Genomic DNA, 17,538 nt, shown 5'->3' on the forward strand with positions numbered 1-17,538 from the left:
GGGCCTCAGCCCAGAGGAGTGGAGCAAGGCCACCTCTAGACATCTAAAACTGGGGCTCAGAAGAAAACAAAATGGGTGGGAAGGGAGCTGAGGGGAGCTACTTGGTGTACATGCTGAAGGGAATCTTTCTGAGCCCCTGCGTCTCTGCTCCTGCCACCAACACACAAAGAACAGTCATTCTTCTCCCTCCTGAACAGGCATTTAATAGTCTTATTTCAGTTGGAAGCAGTAGTTGGAGAATAAGTTACAGGAACAGACAAATCAAAAAAAAAACCCCAAAAAACCAAAAAAACCCACATAAAGTGCTTCAAACTGCAAACGTAAACATGAGGGCGAGGGGAGGCCACCAAGCTCTCTCCCCGGACCTGAGACAGGAGGGTCATGTCATTGTCGGGTCCCTTTACCATCACCACCCTCTGATCTCAGCCCTGCGGGTGGGAGGGAGGGAGGGAATGTCAGAGGCAGGGAAGACAACTTAAAGGAACGAAGAAAACACTTTGTAAACTTAGAACCAGGGTGCAAGGCAGGGGGCAAGGGAGCTCCTGGAGCCCTTGCCTTGGCCGAGGGGTGGGGCCAGCCCCCCCAGGAGGTCCGGGAAATACTGTTGGCTTCACGCCGCAGCCATCCCTGTCTGTTTCACAGCTTCTTCCCTCGTCCCTCATCAGCAGACACAGACAGGCGGCCCTGCAGGGCCTCCTCACCCTCGGTGGGAGGCATCCCAGGGGAGGCACAGCCTGGAGGGAGCACTGCTCCGGGGGCTGTTGATTTCCAGGAGTGTGAGAGGGAGGAGAGCCGGACGGGGCTACTTGACGGGCTCCACCACCAGGACCTTGCACTCGCGCTTGGCGATCTTGTCCAGAGAGAGCACAGCCTTGTCCGGGGGCAGGTAGAGGGGGCGGCCGACAGGGGAGGCCACGGGGGGCGTGATGGCCCTGCGCTCCATCACGCTGCCCGACCTGGGGGAAGGCAGAGGCTATGAGCTCTGGTTGGACCCAGGGCCCCTTCCTGCTCCCTCTCCAACTCCGGCCTCTACCAAGTCAACTGGCACCCCTCCCGCGGTTCCGTACCTCATGAGGTGGCTGCGGGAGGGCTGTTGGTGGGAGAAGGACTGAGAGCGGCCCAGGCTCGCCTGGTGCCTCTCGACCAAGTCCCGGACAGCAGGGCTGCTGGGGCTGCTCTTGCGAGAGAGAGGCCGGGCCTCGGGCGGAGGGTGGGACACGCTGGCGGTGAACTGCAGCTTCAGTTTCATGTGCTGGCTCAGCTGGGGTAGGGAGACATGGATCAGCCACCCAGCTCGGCTTCCAGGCCCCCGACCTCCTTTCAGGTCATCTTCCCCACTTGACAGGCCGAAGTCGGATCTAAATTCCACCTTCCCTCCGCGCGGCTTTGTAGCACCACCCATTATGCTTCAGCCACAGAAGCCAGCGGCCCTGACTCCTTCCACCTGACGCTCTGTCTCACCCAGCACACAACCTGGCCCCCACCAGCCCACCTCGAAGAGCCCCGTCCTCAGAGCCTGGAAGGCCACACTGAAGGTGAGCGCGCTGCCCTTCCGGGAAAAGCCGAGGTTGTTGAGGGGTGTATAGCAGACGATGGAGTCCAGGGCTGCCTGCATGGCCCGGCGCTCCTCCTCACACAGCTGCTTTCCTGGGGGGCAGAAACGGGGGCTGGGAAACACATCTGTATGGTGTTCCTCAGTTTGCAGAGGGCGTTCACGAGCCCAGTCTTGTTCGATCCTCAGAGCCACTCTGTGGAGTAAACTGAGTATACGCTATTGTTTGCTGAATTTTATAAATGACGATAGCTAATACTGTGTATTGAGATCTATTCTAACCACTTCACATAATATCAACTCACTAAGTCGCTGTAACAGCCCCACGAGGTATTATTATCTCCATTTGAGAGATGAGAAATCTGAGGCTCAGAGAGGTTAAGTAACCTACCAGAGGTCACACAGCTAAGAAGTGGGAGAGGGACAAGTCAAACATACCAGGGAGCCCAGCTCCAGTGTCAAGGCCCTTAAAATCACTCTGCCCCGCGGCCTCTCTAAACTCTCCACTGTGACACCATGGAGACCACCCCGGTTCAGAGCCGAAGCAGCGGCCACAGTCACCCATCTCTGTGACTGCTTCCCTTTCCCTCCCCTCCTTCGGGACAAGGTTAGGCTTGGCAGCCACCTACCAGCCTGGGCGTGCTCCGGCGTCCACACGAGCCTCACAGCAAGGAAGTCTTGGAGATTGTTGAGCAGCGTATAGGTGACAGTGAAACGCTCGTAGGTCCGAACAGGCGACTCACAAGAAGCAGTCATCACAAAGCACGGGCGGTCCAGGCGGATGCTGGGCAGGCTAGAAGCAGTGAGAGAGAGAGGGAAGCAGGATGTGTGTGTCTCGAAACAAAGATGAACAGGATGGTGCCCGGGGGGGCCGGGGGGGGGTGTCCCACAAACTCACCGGTAGTGGGTATAGATGCTCTGGGTAAAGGGCAGCTTCGGCGTGGACCACTGAACCACAGCGATCAGGGGAACTTCTAGGCCCTGCCAGAGGGACAAAGGGAAACATCACATGTACCAGAAGTTCCCTCTCCCCTTAGTCAACCCCCTGGCCTCTTCCTCCCACTGCATTTTCTCACCCTTTCTCCTGAACACACCAGTCCCTTATACTCACCTCCTTGGCCCCTGGAGGGGGCTGCTCACCCCCTCTGAGCTGGAACAGGAAGTTGTGTTCCTCCAGAGCACTAAGCAGGCAGGGGAAGCAGCCAGAGGTACCAGGGAGCCGGCAGAAGGAGCCCATGGAGACTTCCCCAGATTGGTGACTAGTTCAGAAGAAAGGGACCAGAGCTGGATCTTTCCACGCCGGAGCTCTCGGCCCTGCCCCCATCCCCACCACTGTGCGGCCCTGTCCCTCCCCAGGACCTCACCAGACATTGTCCACCAGCAGCACAGAGCCATCGGGCATGACAGGCAGATAACTGGCATTGAAGTTTGGGAGAATGCGGATATCCCAGATGGAAATTTCCTCCTGGGAGGAGCCGTTCAGCACTGTCGGAGGGAACCAGCTCAGCTCAGAGTATCTGGACCCCCTGGACCCCACCTTTATCCCCCCTAAAATGGATCTATCCCCACCAGAGTAACTGACACCCAGTCAGTGCCCTTGCTGCTCCCCAAGACCTGAGCCGCCAATCTGCTCACCCTTGAGCACCGTCAAGTGTTTTCCAGCCACAGTGAACTGGCGGCATTTCAGAACCGGAGGGGGCAGCAGAGTCAGCAGGGTGCTCACTGCAGGAGGGGGCGGAGGCAAGAGATGACGGGCTGGGTGAGCCTCATTCCAACCCACAGTTCTAATCTTGCTCTTCTCTCCAGCTTGGGCACTTGCCAGTATCACCCCTCCACTGTCCCCCAAATTCCAGACTCCAGCATTTCCTCTCTGCATTTTCCTCCCCACCTTGGGCCTTGAAAGCGCTCTGCTCGCCCCGGAAGGTCTCCCCAGGAGATCGGGTCTGCAGCAAGCGCAGGTAGCCTTGATCTCTGACCTCTGGTGCCTCAACCTCCCGCTTCCACACGGTCACTACAATCTGAGCACAAGGGACACAGGACCACAGTCGAGAGGAGAGACACACGGCCAGCCTCAGAAAGGGCGTCTGGATTAGGACAGCAGCTTCACCCCGTGCCAGCCTTACCTTGGCCTTAGGTGTCCCTGGGGGCAGTCTATCCAGTGAAACGGTGAGTGGGAAGATGACCTCATCTGTGGACACAATTGGTTCCTCCACAGGCAGCTGGGTTGTGAAAAGGGTGAAGAGGTCAGAAGAGTCAAGGCCGCCCGCAGCGCCAGCGTTCCCTTTAAGATCTGCGGTACGTGGTTCTCGCCCTCCCCTCTCCTCACCCGTCATCGGCCTCCCGCTTCCCTCCAGCGTCCCTCTCCCCTCCGGTCTTTGGAGCCCAGCAGACCGCCCCTTCGCCCTGTGCCGTGTCGCCCCGAGCTCCTCACCGTGGTCGCTCCCCCTGAGGTAGCAGGGCCCGGGCCGTGGGTGAGGAGGGGGCTGCAGCCTCGAAACAACCCCCCACCACCAGGGTCCCCGCCCCCCGGGGGTTCGGGATCCTGGTCGCCGGAGCCACCGCCCACGGGCGCCCCTCCGGCACTGACCGAGGCCAGGGCGGCCAGCGCGGTCGCCAGTTCTGCCCAGGCCCCTCGGGAGCCCAAGCCCGGGCCGCCTCCGGCGCCGGACCCCACGCCGCCCCGGCAGCGCAGCACCAGCAGGAAGCGGACAGTCTCCCCCAGGTAGAGGTGGTTGCGCCGGGGCAGCGCCCGGTACCGGCCCGGGTCCCCCGCCAGCTCCGCGCGTGGCGGCAGCGGCACGGCCGGGAAGTACATCGAGTAGTCGCACTGGGACTCCATGGGCGGCGAGGGCGGCGCGGGCTGGGGAGCGAGGTGGGCCGTGGCCGGCGGAGGGCGAGGGGGCCGCTGGGGTGGGCCCGGAGAGCCCCGAGCCCCGACCGGTGCTGGAGCGGCCGGACCGGCCCGACAGACCAGCCGGGGCCGGGAACCGGGGCAACGAGCCCGGAACCGAGACCCCGTGGGGCCGGAACCGGGGTGCTGGGCCGAATGACTGGAGAGACACCGGAAGCGGAAGGGAAGGGGCGTGGCCCCGGAGGCGCCGCAATTTGTGGGCGACCGGATTTTGGACAAGAGGAGCGGCGTGTGCCTGTGGTTAGGCTGCTGCACGAAGGGTTTAGGTGAGACTGCAGACAGACCCCTTTCTTATAGAAGAACTATGAAAAGAACGCCCTCCAACCCCGTTTCTCCCAGGAAGATGGTCCGTCCCCTTCCCTTCCGCCCTATATAGAGCAGGTCAAAGTTTCAAATTATTTATTCATTCAACAAACATTTCATAGTGAAATGAGTATAGCCCAGTAACAAATATTTCATAGAGAGGTGGACGCATTATTCCGATCCCTTGTGTCCCAAACAATCTCTGCCGTACTCCATGGTTTGCTCCTCCAGGGGGGCTTTGAGAGTGCTGTTTGGACCTGGGGGAGGGAGGCGAGGTGCTGGAAAGGGGAAGGGGCAAGATGGGGGGAGGATGCTTCTGGGACTAGGATTCCTCGGCACAGGCTGGAGGACGTGGGGCCCACATCCGTGCAAAGTTCCAGTGGTCCTGTGGGGAGCAGACATGGTCTCTGGGGGAAGCAGAAAGGGCATCTGGCTGCCTGACACTCATCACTGTGCCCCTGTGGCTCAGCTGCTTTTCAGCCTAAGACTCAGTGGTCTGATGCCTGGGGGGGGGGGGTAGCCTTGAAGTCTTGAGGGGCACAGAGACTGCTGGGGGGAACTGCTTGGCATCTAGCTTGTCCTTGTACTGTAGCTCAGGGGTAGCCAGGCGCCCACACTCCTCCTGGTCTTGGAGGCTCAGGCCACTCCGAAGCACGTAACCCAAAACCTTACCTGACCCAAACTGGAAAGGGCGGAACCGCCGGTCAGTGATGTACTTGGGGTCTAAAGCCTCTCCCCCCACCAGACAGTGTTTAGCCAGGGCCTCTCGGCGAGCCCGGAGCGCCGCCACAGCACTGTCCAGCCGGCTCTGGCCGTATTGCTTTATCCGGGCCCACAGGCTGCGGTTGAAGTGAACATAGAGAGCCCAGTCCAGGTTGTTCCAGGCTCGGGCCCGTGCAGACAGCTGCCTGTCCTCAGTAGTCAGTCCCCCATCGCCGACAGCACTTCCGCCCTGCCCACCTCCAGCCTGAGCGTTGTGCATGAAGCCCACCACATCATCTAGACCCCAGCACAGGGCATCGGCCAGCAGGACCAATGACTCGTCAAAGTACTCGGCCACCAAGACCAGGTCAAAGACAGAGTCCAGCCAGGCCAGATTCCACTGGATGAAGGATGAAGACCCCAAATCTAAAGAGGCAGAGCTGGACGTCTGTCTGTGACCATCAGCAACAGTGGGAACGGGATGGAAGAGAGCATTGGGATCCAAGGTGTGGGCTCGCGCGCCAACACCAGAAGGCAGCTGTGGCGGGTTGGGATCTCTGGGGGGATGAGGATTCCCTCTCTTGGTCCTCATCTCTGGGGGAAAGGGGAGGCCAAAGTCAAACCATAGCAAGTTGCGTGCATAGTGGTCCCCACGGGCCCCGGGCTGGTAGAAGGCTCGGGGATTGTCCAGGAAGGCAGCCAAGGATGGTGATTTGCGGAAAGCCGATGATGTGGATTTATAGTAGGAGAAGGCAGAGCGGGCCAGAGCCGCTGGGTCTCGGACAATGGAAAAGAAGAAGCTGTCAGAAGGCATGACCTGAAGTACCTGTAGAGAAGAGGAAACAGACATAGGGAGAGAAAACTAGGCCAGGAAGAAACTAAGAGCAAACCCAGTGCCCACTGATCCCCCAGCCTCCTGCAACCTCCTTCTGACAGCTCTGCTGGGAACCCCCAGCTTCCTTCACCAGCTATATAGATCTTGGGTAAGGTACTTAACATCTCTGAGACTCAATTTGCTTATCTGCAAAACGGGGATCCATCATACCTTCCTTCCCAAGTGATTATGGAGGTTACATGAGATAGGATAGGAAGGAACCTGGAACATGGGAAGCTCCTGGAGAACATTAACTTCCTTGGGCCTTTCTGTCTTGCCTTGGTCAGTAACACTTCTAGGAATCAAGCTTTGTGTTCACTTCTCCAACAAAAACCTAAGTGCCTACCCTGGGACTCTTTGTCACAACTCTAAGAAAGGAGCTGGCCTCAGGCCTCCTCAGGAGGATCACTGGCAGCAAATAGGGAGGAGACAGAGCAGTTGTAACGCTGTCTCAGGTATAGGCATCAGGTGGGCAGGCCAAGCCCAGGATGGCCGAAGGATAGGGCACTCCTGGGGCTCCTTGGCATCTTGCAGAGCAAGAGACACCCCTGGAATGGGCACTGGGGAGCCATGGCCACTCGGTAGGGTGCTGCTCTGAGGCCTGGGATGTGTGATCCCACTTCTTGGCAAGAAGGAAGGTGGGAATTGGGCTGAGCCACACCCTGGCGTGGTCCTGCAGGCAGATCCATGCCAGAACCCAGCTCTGGGGCTCCTTGAAGGGTTTCCGCCTCTGAACGTGACCTCTGTCATTGAACCTGACTCCCTGACGAGTCTTCCAGTCTGCTCTGCCGATGTGGGCATGCCTGCAGGGCGAGCCTGTGAGCTGTATGTCTCTTTGAAGGCATAGGGGAACAGTGCAGAGAAACGGTCTGTGGCATCAGATGGACCTGGAATAAAATCCCAATTCAGCCATTTACCAACCGTGTAACTTTGGGCAGGTCATCGAACTTCTCAGAGGCTTCTCAGAGCCTCCATCAATAAATCTGGGTTAACACTTACCTTGAAGGATGTGGAAGTGTGGGGAACATGGGAGGTAGTGAGGGGTGGTGACGATCATCCTAAATGCCAGAGGAACCTGCCTCAGTGATCGCTGCCCTCGCCTCACTCCCAGCAGTGCCCGCTCGCTTCCCATTAGATCACATTCATGCTGCTCAGCTGCTTTCTCCAGCTCCAGCTCCAACAGGACTGCCTTTGCAGCCACCACTGAAGTTCTACCACCTACACACGCACACACACCACTGACATCATGTCTTTAAGATGTTTTGCTCTAAGAACACCTGATATTTTCCTTACTACAAAGTCATGTCCACCCTTTCCTATAAAACCCACCTCTCCACAAAGCCCCACCTCTTTTGATGAATATTTTCCCCACAGTTCCAAATACAAACACACGTACACACGCACACAGCCCACAGAAGGCGCTTTGACTTTGGAGCAGCTGGGCCTGGGTTCAAATGCTAGCTCTGTCGCTTTCCGTTAACAGAGACCTGTCACTTAGCCTCTCTGAGATTCAACCTCCTCATCTGTGTAGTGGAGACACTTATAATGCCTTCCTGGCAGGATGATGGTAAGATGACTACCCAGCACCCAAGGAGTATTCAGTGAAAGTTCGCTCTTTCCCTGTATGTGTTCATTTGCCCATTGATTTTCTTCCTCCAAGAGGTTCGTGTGTGTGTGTGTGTGTGTACGGATGACTGAGTACGTGCACTCATCTCCTCCTTTAGAACTGAGGCTCGGGGGGTTGGGGGTGGGGCTGGGACTGGGGCTTGGCATGTAGCTGATCCTCAAAATCTGGCAGATGTGGTGAGGGGAGTGAGATGCAGACAGGTCAGAAGGCAGTGACTGCGCAGGGCCCTGGTAGTGCCGATGGAAGGGGCCAGGAAGGGTCAGGGCACCTGGAGGGAGGGTTGGGGTGGGGTCAGAGTTGGCGGGACACTGATGCCAGCAGGATAAATTGGTCAAGGAAAGAGACTGCAGTAAACTCTAGATGGGAGAGGGCAGAACTTCGGCTGCCAGAAAATTCTGAGGGAGGGACAGCTGAGGAGGGGGCAGCAGGACTCACCTTTGTGGCCCCCATGCCCAACTCTTGGGTGAGGGGATGCCTGGGGAGCCTCCAGGCCTGGGGTCTCCTCCCCTGGTGGTCTTGGCTACAGGCATGAGCCCATCTCTCACCAGTCCTGCCCACCCCCTCGACACTCCTCACCTCTTTCAGGTTGAACCTCATGTGATGACAGAGGATGTGGAAGGGGGGCTGGGTGCCTCCACCCTGAGGGCGGTAGCCTTTGACCCGAGAGGCCTGGAAAAGCTTTGGGTAGCCGAACTGGTAGCGGGCAGGGAGGGCGAAGCGCAGCCCGTGTCGGTCCCCGTAGCGGTGAAGTAGACTCAGCACAGAGCTGCTCCCGGATTTATGCGTCTTCAGGAACACGAGTCGCTGCCGTGGCAGGCAGGATGGAACAGCTGGTCTTGGGGTTGAGGCCCAGGACTGTCGGAGCTGCAGCCCAGGTAGCCTGGGGAGAGACGGGAGGGGAAGTGTCCTGTCCCTCACCAGCAGGTGGATGGGTGTCTTGTGGAGCAAGGACGAGGGCGTGGAGCGTCCTCTGAGTCCCCAAGAGTCACAGCCCCAGGTGGGATGGGGAGGAGCAAGTGGGGGGGCATCTGTGGGACGTTGGGACAAGATGAGAACTCACCTCCTCTGGAAGGGACCCCCCCAGAGCTGGAGGGCAAATCCGATGGTCATGAAGACTCCCAGAGCCACTCCCAGGCTCCGAGGCCCCCAGAGGCGCATGGTCCTGGTAGGAGACAGAGGGCCCATGTGGCACAGGGTAGGGTGACACTAGAGAGGGACAGGGCAAGGGCCAGGCACAGAGGCAGAGACAGCTTGAGACAGCCGTGCAGCCGCGGAAGGCGCCGGTTCGAGTTCGGGGGTTCATTCCCCAGGTCTGCTCGCAGCCCCGGTTGAGTCTGCCCCCTGAGTTAGCAGATTTTTGCCTCTGTCAGCGTCTAGAAGGGAAACGAGGGGGAAGGAGGAGAGTCTAAGGAAGGGGTAGAGCCTTCTCTCCTGCTGCTGCTGCTGCAGCTGAGACCTCATTCCGGGCAGGGGGGCAGCAGAGGGGGAGCCCTCTCTACACCCAGATCTTCTAGGTGCCCCACGACTGCTTCTCTGCTGTCAGCCTGCAGCTCCCTCCAATCCCCACTGACAGTTCCTCACTGAGCCCCAGGGATTTGGAAGGGAAGGGGAGAAGGATCAGACCAGTCCGCTCAGACCAGTGAAACGGACATCACCAGGCCCCTGACCACCTCCTCTGCCCCTCTGTCTGTGACAAGTCGGGCTGAAGAGCCCCATTCTGAGGCTGAGAGGAGAAGCCATAAGGAGGGAATGAGGGCCAGACAAGGCATCAGCTTAGGAACCCAGGGAGGTGAAACCACAGGAGCAACTTTGTAAAGAATAAGTGTCGGCCAGCTCATCTGAGCTCAGGTATGCTTTCCCTCTCGGCGCCAGGCAGAGCCCAGTGTGTGAGAGGGCCTGGGGGGTGTAGGGTTGTTTAGGAAGTCCGGATCCCAGATCCCCCACACCCCCATTCCCACTTTCCAACCCCAGCAGTGCACCCAGAGGGGACTGAGAGGGTGGGGCTGGAGAGAGACTCCGCGACACAAAGAGACAAAACCCGAACGCCAAGCATCAGAATTCCTTCCCAGGCCCCAGCTTCCCAATCTACTGGGAGTCCAAACCTGCCCCTTCAATTCCAACCTGCAGCCCCTCCACCAAGCCCCGACGGCCCCCTTCCAGGACGAGCCCGGAGCGACCCCAGGCAGAGAACCCACACTTGCCACCTAGAGACCCGCCCCCTCTGGCATCATCCCCCAATTTCCTCCCCCAACCCAGCCTCCAGGATCCAGCCCCTCACCGGACTCCCTCCTGTGTCCAGATTTCTTCTATTCCTTCCATCCATCCCTGTCTCCTCCCATTACCCCCATTCCAGCCCGCAGTTCCCTCCAGCTTTGGTGACTGCTCAGTCTGTTGCCAGCCCTGGGTCGGCTCCCTCTGGGGTTCTATGAAACCCCCCAAGTCTCCTCCCATAAACTCTACAGAGTCCCTCCACTGGCCAAGGCCTCGGATTCACATGCCCACTCACCAGGCCACCTGAGGAGCAGCAGGGAAATCGGGGTCTGGCCCTCCCGCCTGCTCCAGCCACCGCCCGGTTCCTCGCTCAGCTCAACTTTCCCCATAAACTTTCTCAGTGCCCAGGCTCCTCCCCCCCCCCCTCCCTTTGTCCCGCCAGTCTCTGCAGCTGATTCGGCTTTGATCGTGTCTCTGGGTCTCTCCCTCCCTGCACCTTTCCCTCTCCTTCAGGGCACCCAGCCTGCCATTGGAAGACACCAGTTCTACCCTCCTTTGGCACTTAGGAATCAATTATACTTTTTCTTTCAGCTTTCTGCAGAACAAAAGACTCATTCAGGCGACCAAAGGAAAGAAGGAAAGAAGAAAGGAGAATAACAGACAAGAGTTGAAAGCAGGCATTGTCAAGGACATGACAAGGTAGCCAGAGGCTGACACAGAGAACTGGGGCCCCGACCCTGAAGGCAGGGTCAGTGGTGTGGTAATATTAACGGTGGCTTGGGTCCAAAAGAGTTTTGCAGTCCCCTCCCCGCAATTCTCCCCGTTTTGCAGGTGAAGGTGCTCAGACCCAGAGGGTGGACAACTTGCCCAAACTCAATCCCAGGGGACAGGTTCCAAGATAAGCAGGCAGAAATGAACTGCTGGTCACAGAGGCTCTGGGCTAAAGGTACAGAAAGTCACACATAGGGTCCAATAAATTAGCCATTTATTTATAGAATAAACATCGAGTCGAACACTGAAACATGAAACGGGGAAGCTTGTGAAGGATGTGGCGGATGGCAGAGGCCATGAGATATGCTTTTTTTTTCTTCTTTCTTTTTTCTAGTTTAAGAAAGTGATACTGAAAAAACTCGATAGAACCCAGACCCATAGATCCTGGCATCCTAGTCCCCTGTCCTGCACCCCACAAGCACCCAGCTTTGTCTGTTTCTGAGACCGGGTGCCCCCACCCATCCCCACCTTCAACTTCCTTCAAACCCACCCCCCCGCAACTCTAAAACTCCTCCCTTTTTCTCTGTTGGGGCTCACCACCAGCCTAACCATAGAGGCTGGGTTAGAGAGACCACACCTCCTTCCTAAATAAATACCCCCGGCCCCTCCTCCCCAGACACCAAATGAAAAAATAAATATTGTGAACCCCCACCCCCAACCCAACCCACCAATGGAAATCTCCTGGATTTGGGGCCCCAGCCATTCACCCAAAAAAGTCCCTTCTCTACCCTCTCCACAGCCCCCTTCGACTCCTCCCCAGACCCAGCAGAGGGGGGAGGAGGGGACGGGCCACGAACCCTTCTGATGCCAGGGCACCCCTCCCCAGTTATCGAGGTCCAAGCAGGGCCAGGGCTGAGAGGAAGAGAATGAGGAGGGGTTGGGTGTGAAAACCGACAGACGTTCCTCCAGTCCTGCTCTTGTCTTGGCTGTGGCGGATAATGACACCTCCTCCTCTGCCCCCAGCACCATCCCTTCGAGGAGGGCGAGGAGGCCGGGCCGGGGGGGCCACAGCTGCTGCCCCAGCCATCCAGTCATCTGCATAGTGCTGTCCCTCTCCAGAGCCGCTAGCGTCCTCTGCAGGGAGGGGGAGGATCGCAAACAGACAGGGATGGCAAAGAGAGGTAGCGGGAGACAGGGGGAGAGAAAGAGCCACAGGCAGCGAGGAAGAGGACTCGAGATAAAAACAGTGAAAGGGGAGGGGTGGAGGAGCAGGCAGGGTGAGAAGAGGGAGAAAGCGAATGACAGGAAGGTGAGGAGAGAGATCAGACACATGAGAATGAGAGAAGGCAACGAGAGACAGGAAGAGACAACAGACAGACAAAAAAGAGACAGATGGAGAGAGAGGATACACAGGAAAAGACAGAGAAAACAGACGTACGCAGAAGCAGCGAGCAGACGGGAAGGGGGGGAGGAGAGACAAAGAGAGACAGAGACAGACAGTGGGAGAGAAAAAAAATGGATGTCAGTGCCTTGCTTCCCTGTCAAATTCTACTTTGGGGAGCCAGTCCCTTGGCGCCCGCACCCCACTTCCCCACCTCCCGGGATTGCCCGCCCTCCCCAGTCTCCCCCAACCCATTGCCCACTCGTAGGAGCTTCCCACCGTTCTGTAAGAGTGTTTTGGTGTCTCCCCCAGGGAACCATGAACTCAAGGATAGAGACCCTGTCATTGGTGCTCTACCCCCTACCTTTGAGTAAAGCGCTCAATACGTGCGTGTAAAACGTATGAGTCAACGAATGGCTAGTAACCGAGAGACGCCAGGGGAGGGACTACAGAAAGCAGGGGGCCGGGCTACGGGTTGGCCCGGGTCCAATCGCGGAAAGCCGGGCGGAGCGAGGCCCTCGCGGCGGCCCGGGGCCTCACCCCAGTCCTCCAGCTCCAGGTCGCGTCCCAGGGCGGCCGCCTTCATCCTGGTCGTGGCCGCCCGGAGCTGCAGCCGCCGCCTCCGCGTCTGGAGGTCGGGGCTCGAGGCTTCCGCATCCAGCTCTGGGTTGTCGATCTGCCCGGCCTGGGGACCCCCGACCACGGGCGACAGGTACCTGCGAGCAGAGCAGCCCCGGAGGCTCCCGCCCCGCCCCGCCCCGCCCCGCCCCGCCCCGCCCCGCCCAAGGAGTCCGCCTCGCCCGCCCGCCGCCGCCGCCGCCCGGCTCTCACCGGCCCCGCCCAGCTCCGGTCCAGCAGGGCGCCGCCTCCTGGGAGAGGTCCGCAGCCACGCGGGGGTCCCCGCACACTGTCAGCGGCAGCCCGGCCCAGAAGCCCCTCACCCGGCCCAGCCGCTCGCGGAGCTCCCACACCTGGACGCAAAGAGAGCCCGGGAGGAGCTGGTGCGCGCGCCCCCCGCCCCCCGCCGCGCCTGCGCCCCCTCCTGCCGCCCGCCACTCACCAGCCGGGGCAGGCTGGCGCCCGCAGCCGTCGTGGGCCGCTCCTCCTCCGCTGCCGCCGCCGACCAGAGCCGGCCCACCTCCTCCCGGGGGGCTGGGGCACGGCGGGCGCGGGCCGGCGCCGGCTGGGGGCTCCCGCATTCCTGGAACACCTGCGGCACCGGGAAGAGACCCCACAGACAGTCGTCCCGCGGTAAAAACCACACTCCAATACTCCAATCGCCCCCGACACCCCAGTTTATCCAGAGGCCCTACAGTGTCTCCCTGACACCCCGCACTGTACCCCCAGCCCGGGGCCTCCCCCTCCACTCTTCTCTCTCCGGTCCTCCCGCCAACTCCCACTCTTCTCGTGGCCCCCTGTACCTGGGCTGACAGCCCCACGCTGTTTTCCTGCAGATGCATCAAACCCTCCGCGATCTTCACCCCGACGGACTGTGCTGCTAGCTCAAAGGAAAAGGGGCCCTGGATCTTCTCGGCCAGGAACAGGAGACCATCTTGAAAGAGGGAAAAAAAGAGAAAGGGTGAAATGAGGGGACATCCAGGGAGATACTCACTAAAGTAGGATGTTCTCGCAAATCCTGACCCCGGCCTTGGAGGGAAGCAGCAGGTCTTAGATGGGGGAAACTGACATGAAAAGAGCCGCTCCTCATCCTCTCCCCTCAGTACCGCTTAACACTCCCTCCCTGGTCCACCCTGCCCACCCCCACACAGACAGCCCTCCCAGGCTTTCCTGAATCCCCTCACCCAGATAGGCCCCCCAGTCAGGATCCAGTCCCTGGCTGCCGATACAGCCGTGGGCCACGTTGAGGCAGAAGCCCCGGCAGGGTGGCAGCGAAGGGACCCCCCGACAAAGGGGGCAGCCTGTCAGACGCATCACAGCCCGCTTGCAGCCTTCGGACAGCGGCATCTGGGAGCAGAGAGCAGGCCTGTGTCATCCACGCTTGGCTGCCCTCAGCCAAGCCTGCTGCTGGGCACAGAGAGAAATCAAATACCCCACCCCACCTTTCCCAGGCTCTGAACATCTAGGACTGATGACCCAGTGTGGCAGCAGGAGTGACCCCAGGACTGCCACAGATCAGAGGAGGGAGGCTCCTGGGGGCCAGGTTGCAGATGCTGCTTCTTGGGAGAGATGGGGCAGTGAGGGATCTGAGAAAAGGTTCAAGGACAAGAGTGAGCCCATCGTGGGTGGGAAGAGAGGAGAATGAGGATGCAGGAAGTAAGGCTGGGAGGTCAGGGAGAGAATGAGCGGTCGAGAGAGGGCCTTGAAGGCCAAGCCAGGAATCTGGCCTCCAGTAGCAGGGAAGAGGGAGCCGCTGAGTGGTCCTGGAGAAAACCAGGAGGGCTAGTACTCCAATCTCAGAGATGCTATGGAGATGAGCAGGCCCCTAGAGGCTGGCAGGGGGTAAGAGTCATCAGAGGGTCAGAGGTGGGAGGAGATCATGGGTCATGACACAAGGGAGACTCCAGCCTTCCTGATTTACCCTGGGATGCCAGGGCTTCAAGGCTGATATGGGAAGGCCCCAGGCCTCTCCTGCCAGCTGGCACCGGACTCTTCTTCATGGGACCTCTCCTACTTCTTGTCTCCCTCCCTGGGCCCTGCCCATACTCAGGCTCCCTCTAACCTTAAGCGTTTCGCTGACCACATCTCTTCCGGTCTCCAGGCCCTGGATAAAGGCCCGGGCAGCCACCAGGGCCCGGGTTATCTGGGGGAGGGGAAAGAAGGTGAGAAAAACCACAGGACTGTTGAGGGTCAGTCAACACTGGGACCAAGAGACTGCACCAAGGGGATGAGCAGGGGGGTGAGATTTGTAGGGTTATCTTGGGGTGGTTAGGAGTGTCAGGTGGTCCCTGGAGGCAGGTTCAAGAGGATCAAAAGAATCAGTCTAGAAGGACCAAGGGGAACTGGGCTTGGGAAGAGGTGGAGGGATTACATTTTACAGGGCTTGGAGAGAGAGGGGCTTGTATCAGAACAAACACTGAACCCGAAGCCAGGAGACCTGGGTGTGAAACATAGCTCTACCACTTATTGGCTGTGAGACCTTAACCTCTGGGAAGTTCAGTTTCCTCATCTGTAAAATAGGAATGCTAATATCTACCTCCTAGAGTTATGATGGTAATTAAATGAGAGACTATAAATGAAAATCCTTCTTAAATATTAAGTGTCTAATTCACAGTTAGTTGAACCAGAGGAAGCCAAGGTATTGGGATTAGGGAGGAGTTGGCAGAAAGGTGGGGTGGGGGGAGGCAAGAGCAGGTGAGTGGGTCAGCAACTTGTGTAAACTAGGACACAGAAAGGGGGGCCATCCAATTAAAGGAGACCAAGGAGCACTGGGTCAGGCAGAGATGACTGGGGCTCAAGATAGGGGTCACCAGGTCAGACATGGCTGCCATGCAGCATAGAGGGATCACCAGGTCAGGGGTGACTGGGGCATGGAAAGGGGGTCATTGGGCTGGAGGTGAGTAGTACATACTTCAGAGGTCACTAGGTCAAAGGTGGCTGAAGCTCAGGCCTTGGGGCCCCTCACCTGCAGGCGGAGGCGGCGGGGTGAGTCCCCAAAAGGCTTCAGAGAGTCATCAGCAGAAGAGGCCAGGCGCGTGAGGCAGAACAGGTAGTCAGGGGAGAAGATGTACTGTGGGTGCAGCAGGGGGAACATTTTCTCCAGGAGCTGAGCCCAGAAATCCACCAAGGCATCATCTAACCCCTCACCGGACCTCTCATAGTAGTCCCGTAGCCGAGAGAACAGGCCACTGAACAAGGAGGTGTGCTGGGCATACAGGCGGCCGAAGGAGCGGTGGAAGAGCAGGGACAGGGAGTGCTCAGCTGACGAGAGCATCTCCCGAAAAACCTCTGTGGCAAGTGCAGAGAAAGGGGTGTGAGGTGGGGTAAGGCCAGAGAAGGACAGAAAAGTGAAAGGGCAGAGGCAGGAAGAGATGGGCATGGGGAGAGAAAAGAAAAGCGAGTCAGAAGTTAAGCAACTCTTAGAGGTCTGGGCAAATTGGGGCTGGGGGTGGAGGGCAGGACCTTGAGAGAGCCTAGGGTGGGGATGCGGGGGCTAAGCCAGGGCCAGAGTGCCTTAGGGATAGAGTCAGGAGCGGGGATGGGATGCTTGCTCGGGTCATGAGCACAGAGAGGAGGTGCGAGGCCAGGTTTGGGGACACCAGGTCCTCACCATCAAATCTTCTGTGCCGGGCAGCCAGTGTGTGAACCAAGAAGGAGCCGCTCTCTTCCACCAGGCCTCGGAAGGTGGCCTCAGTCTCCCAGGTCAGCTTCTGCTCTATCTCACTGGAACAGCAAGTGTACTCCTGGGGACAGATCCGGAGGTGCTCACCTGGACAGAGGAGACACGAAGGAATGGTGGGAAGTCGTGTCGTGAAATTCCTTCCTTCTCCTGCTGATCTCTGGGGGCCATCCTTTCTCTTCGAACTGTCTGGTTTCTTTTCTATTGTCTGCCACCTCATTCCCACCTGGCTCTACCCCCTTCTTATTGTCCCCTCACCCACCCCAAGTCCACTGCCACTAGCCATAGGATCAAATAAGGATGGGCCGATTTAGTGATCAGAGGGTCCTAGGTAGCCTGCCTAACATCGCGCACCCCAGGCCTCTAAGGACTTACAGGATGGCTTCAATGGGAAGAATGGGGTTTGGAGGGGTGGGATTACCTGGTAAGAAATAAAGTATTGTCATAGAAGGGGCTCATGGAAATAGCGAGGGGAACAAATTGGGCTGTGAGTAAAGAAACACAGAGAGGGGTGCTAATTACTAGAAAGGGATTCCTGGGGTGGGGGTGGAGTAGAGAGCTATTATGTGAACAGGAGTGTTATTGTGATCCTGGTAAAGAAGTTCCGGAGGAGAAGAGACATTATTACTATGAGATGAAAAGATTATTATAACGGCCACTCTGAAAGGGAAGAGTTATTGTGAGATGGGGGGGACCGGCCCCCGCCCCCTCCCTCGCCCCCAATTCTCTAGTTTTCCTCTTTCTCCTCACCTGAGATCAGGGCGGGAGGGAGTAGGCTTAAGCTATATCCCCGGGCCCCCAGGATCTGCCGGGTCTCAGTGCAACTCCGGGTGACCTTTGCCTCGATACCGGGTCCAGGACCAGGACCGGGACACAGAGGCAACAGGAGAAGCAGAAGAGATCGCAGCGCGTACATAGCTGCTGCCACCTTGGGACGGCAAAGTGGGTCCTAAGGAGGAAAGAAGAGCC

At 58.5% G+C, this 17,538-nt stretch overlaps 3 protein-coding genes and 1 long non-coding RNA gene across 5 annotated transcripts; 1 reads left to right on the plus strand and 3 right to left on the minus strand.

The window, feature by feature from the left end:
- Positions 1-802: 802 nt before the first annotated feature.
- TRAPPC14 (trafficking protein particle complex subunit 14) lies at positions 803-4,391 on the minus strand. The gene is made up of 11 exons (XM_007186652.2): positions 3,984-4,391; positions 3,676-3,771; positions 3,441-3,570; positions 3,188-3,274; positions 2,917-3,037; positions 2,664-2,811; positions 2,451-2,533; positions 2,182-2,345; positions 1,493-1,647; positions 1,068-1,261; positions 803-956 (listed from the first exon to the last, which is right to left on the minus strand). Exons 1-11 carry the CDS (start codon positions 4,389-4,391, stop codon positions 803-805), a joined length of 1,740 nt encoding a protein of 579 aa, XP_007186714.2.
- LOC130704840 (uncharacterized) lies at positions 1,255-8,071 on the plus strand. Its single transcript, XR_009005339.1, has 4 exons — positions 1,255-1,535; positions 3,768-4,729; positions 5,733-5,974; positions 7,826-8,071. It is a non-coding gene; the product is annotated as an uncharacterized LOC130704840 (long non-coding RNA).
- On the minus strand, positions 4,848-10,577 carry GAL3ST4 (galactose-3-O-sulfotransferase 4). Of its 2 annotated transcripts, XM_057528684.1 has the most exons (5): positions 10,476-10,577; positions 9,030-9,342; positions 8,546-8,849; positions 7,098-7,229; positions 4,848-6,294 (listed from the first exon to the last, which is right to left on the minus strand). In XM_057528684.1, exons 2-5 carry the CDS (start codon positions 9,152-9,154, stop codon positions 5,248-5,250), a joined length of 1,608 nt encoding a protein of 535 aa, XP_057384667.1. In that variant the 5' UTR covers positions 9,155-9,342; positions 10,476-10,577; the 3' UTR covers positions 4,848-5,247. The 2 variants fall into 2 exon arrangements, with proteins under 2 accessions (XP_057384667.1, XP_007186715.2); XM_007186653.2 differs by lacking the exon at positions 7,098-7,229.
- A 571-nt stretch (positions 10,578-11,148) lies between these two features.
- On the minus strand, positions 11,149-17,485 carry GPC2 (glypican 2). Its single transcript, XM_057528683.1, has 10 exons — positions 17,320-17,485; positions 16,501-16,659; positions 15,856-16,178; positions 14,953-15,033; positions 14,075-14,237; positions 13,694-13,824; positions 13,333-13,482; positions 13,104-13,243; positions 12,813-12,988; positions 11,149-12,025 (listed from the first exon to the last, which is right to left on the minus strand). The coding sequence occupies exons 1-10, from the start codon at positions 17,483-17,485 to the stop codon at positions 11,778-11,780; spliced, it is 1,737 nt and encodes a 578-aa protein (XP_057384666.1). The 3' UTR covers positions 11,149-11,777.
- Between the last annotated feature and the right edge of the window lie 53 nt (positions 17,486-17,538).

The sequence above is a fragment of the Balaenoptera acutorostrata genome, chromosome 15, assembly GCF_949987535.1.
Source record: "Balaenoptera acutorostrata chromosome 15, mBalAcu1.1, whole genome shotgun sequence".
In the NCBI taxonomy this organism is placed as follows: Eukaryota; Metazoa; Chordata; class Mammalia; order Artiodactyla; family Balaenopteridae; genus Balaenoptera; species Balaenoptera acutorostrata.

Excerpts from the sequence above, each read along its gene's own strand:
- GPC2 (XM_057528683.1), bottom strand. The coding sequence starts at position 17,485 with ATGTACGCGCTGCGATCTCTTCTGCTTCTCCTGTTGCCTCTGTGTCCC. Across the intron at positions 13,825-14,074 it reads TGACTGGGGGGCCTATCTGG|ATGGTCTCCTGTTCCTGGCC; the intron begins GTGAGGGGATTC and ends CCCTCTTTCAAG. Across the intron at positions 12,026-12,812 it reads CCTGGAGCTGGAGGACTGGG|AGGACGCTAGCGGCTCTGGA; the intron begins GTGAGGCCCCGG and ends CCCTCCCTGCAG.
- TRAPPC14 (XM_007186652.2), bottom strand. The coding sequence starts at position 4,391 with ATGGAGTCCCAGTGCGACTACTCGATGTACTTCCCGGCCGTGCCGCTG. Across the intron at positions 3,571-3,675 it reads CAGGGACACCTAAGGCCAAG|ATTGTAGTGACCGTGTGGAA; the intron begins GTAAGGCTGGCA and ends CCTTGTGCTCAG. Across the intron at positions 1,262-1,492 it reads TGAGGACGGGGCTCTTCGAG|CTGAGCCAGCACATGAAACT; the intron begins GTGGGCTGGTGG and ends TCCCTACCCCAG.
- GAL3ST4 (XM_057528684.1), bottom strand. The coding sequence starts at position 9,154 with ATGGGCCCTCTGTCTCCTACCAGGACCATGCGCCTCTGGGGGCCTCGG. Across the intron at positions 7,230-8,545 it reads TGAGGTTCAACCTGAAAGAG|GTCCATCTGATGCCACAGAC; the intron begins GTGAGGAGTGTC and ends ATTTTATTCCAG. Across the intron at positions 6,295-7,097 it reads AAGACTCGTCAGGGAGTCAG|GTACTTCAGGTCATGCCTTC; the intron begins GTTCAATGACAG and ends TCTTCTCTACAG.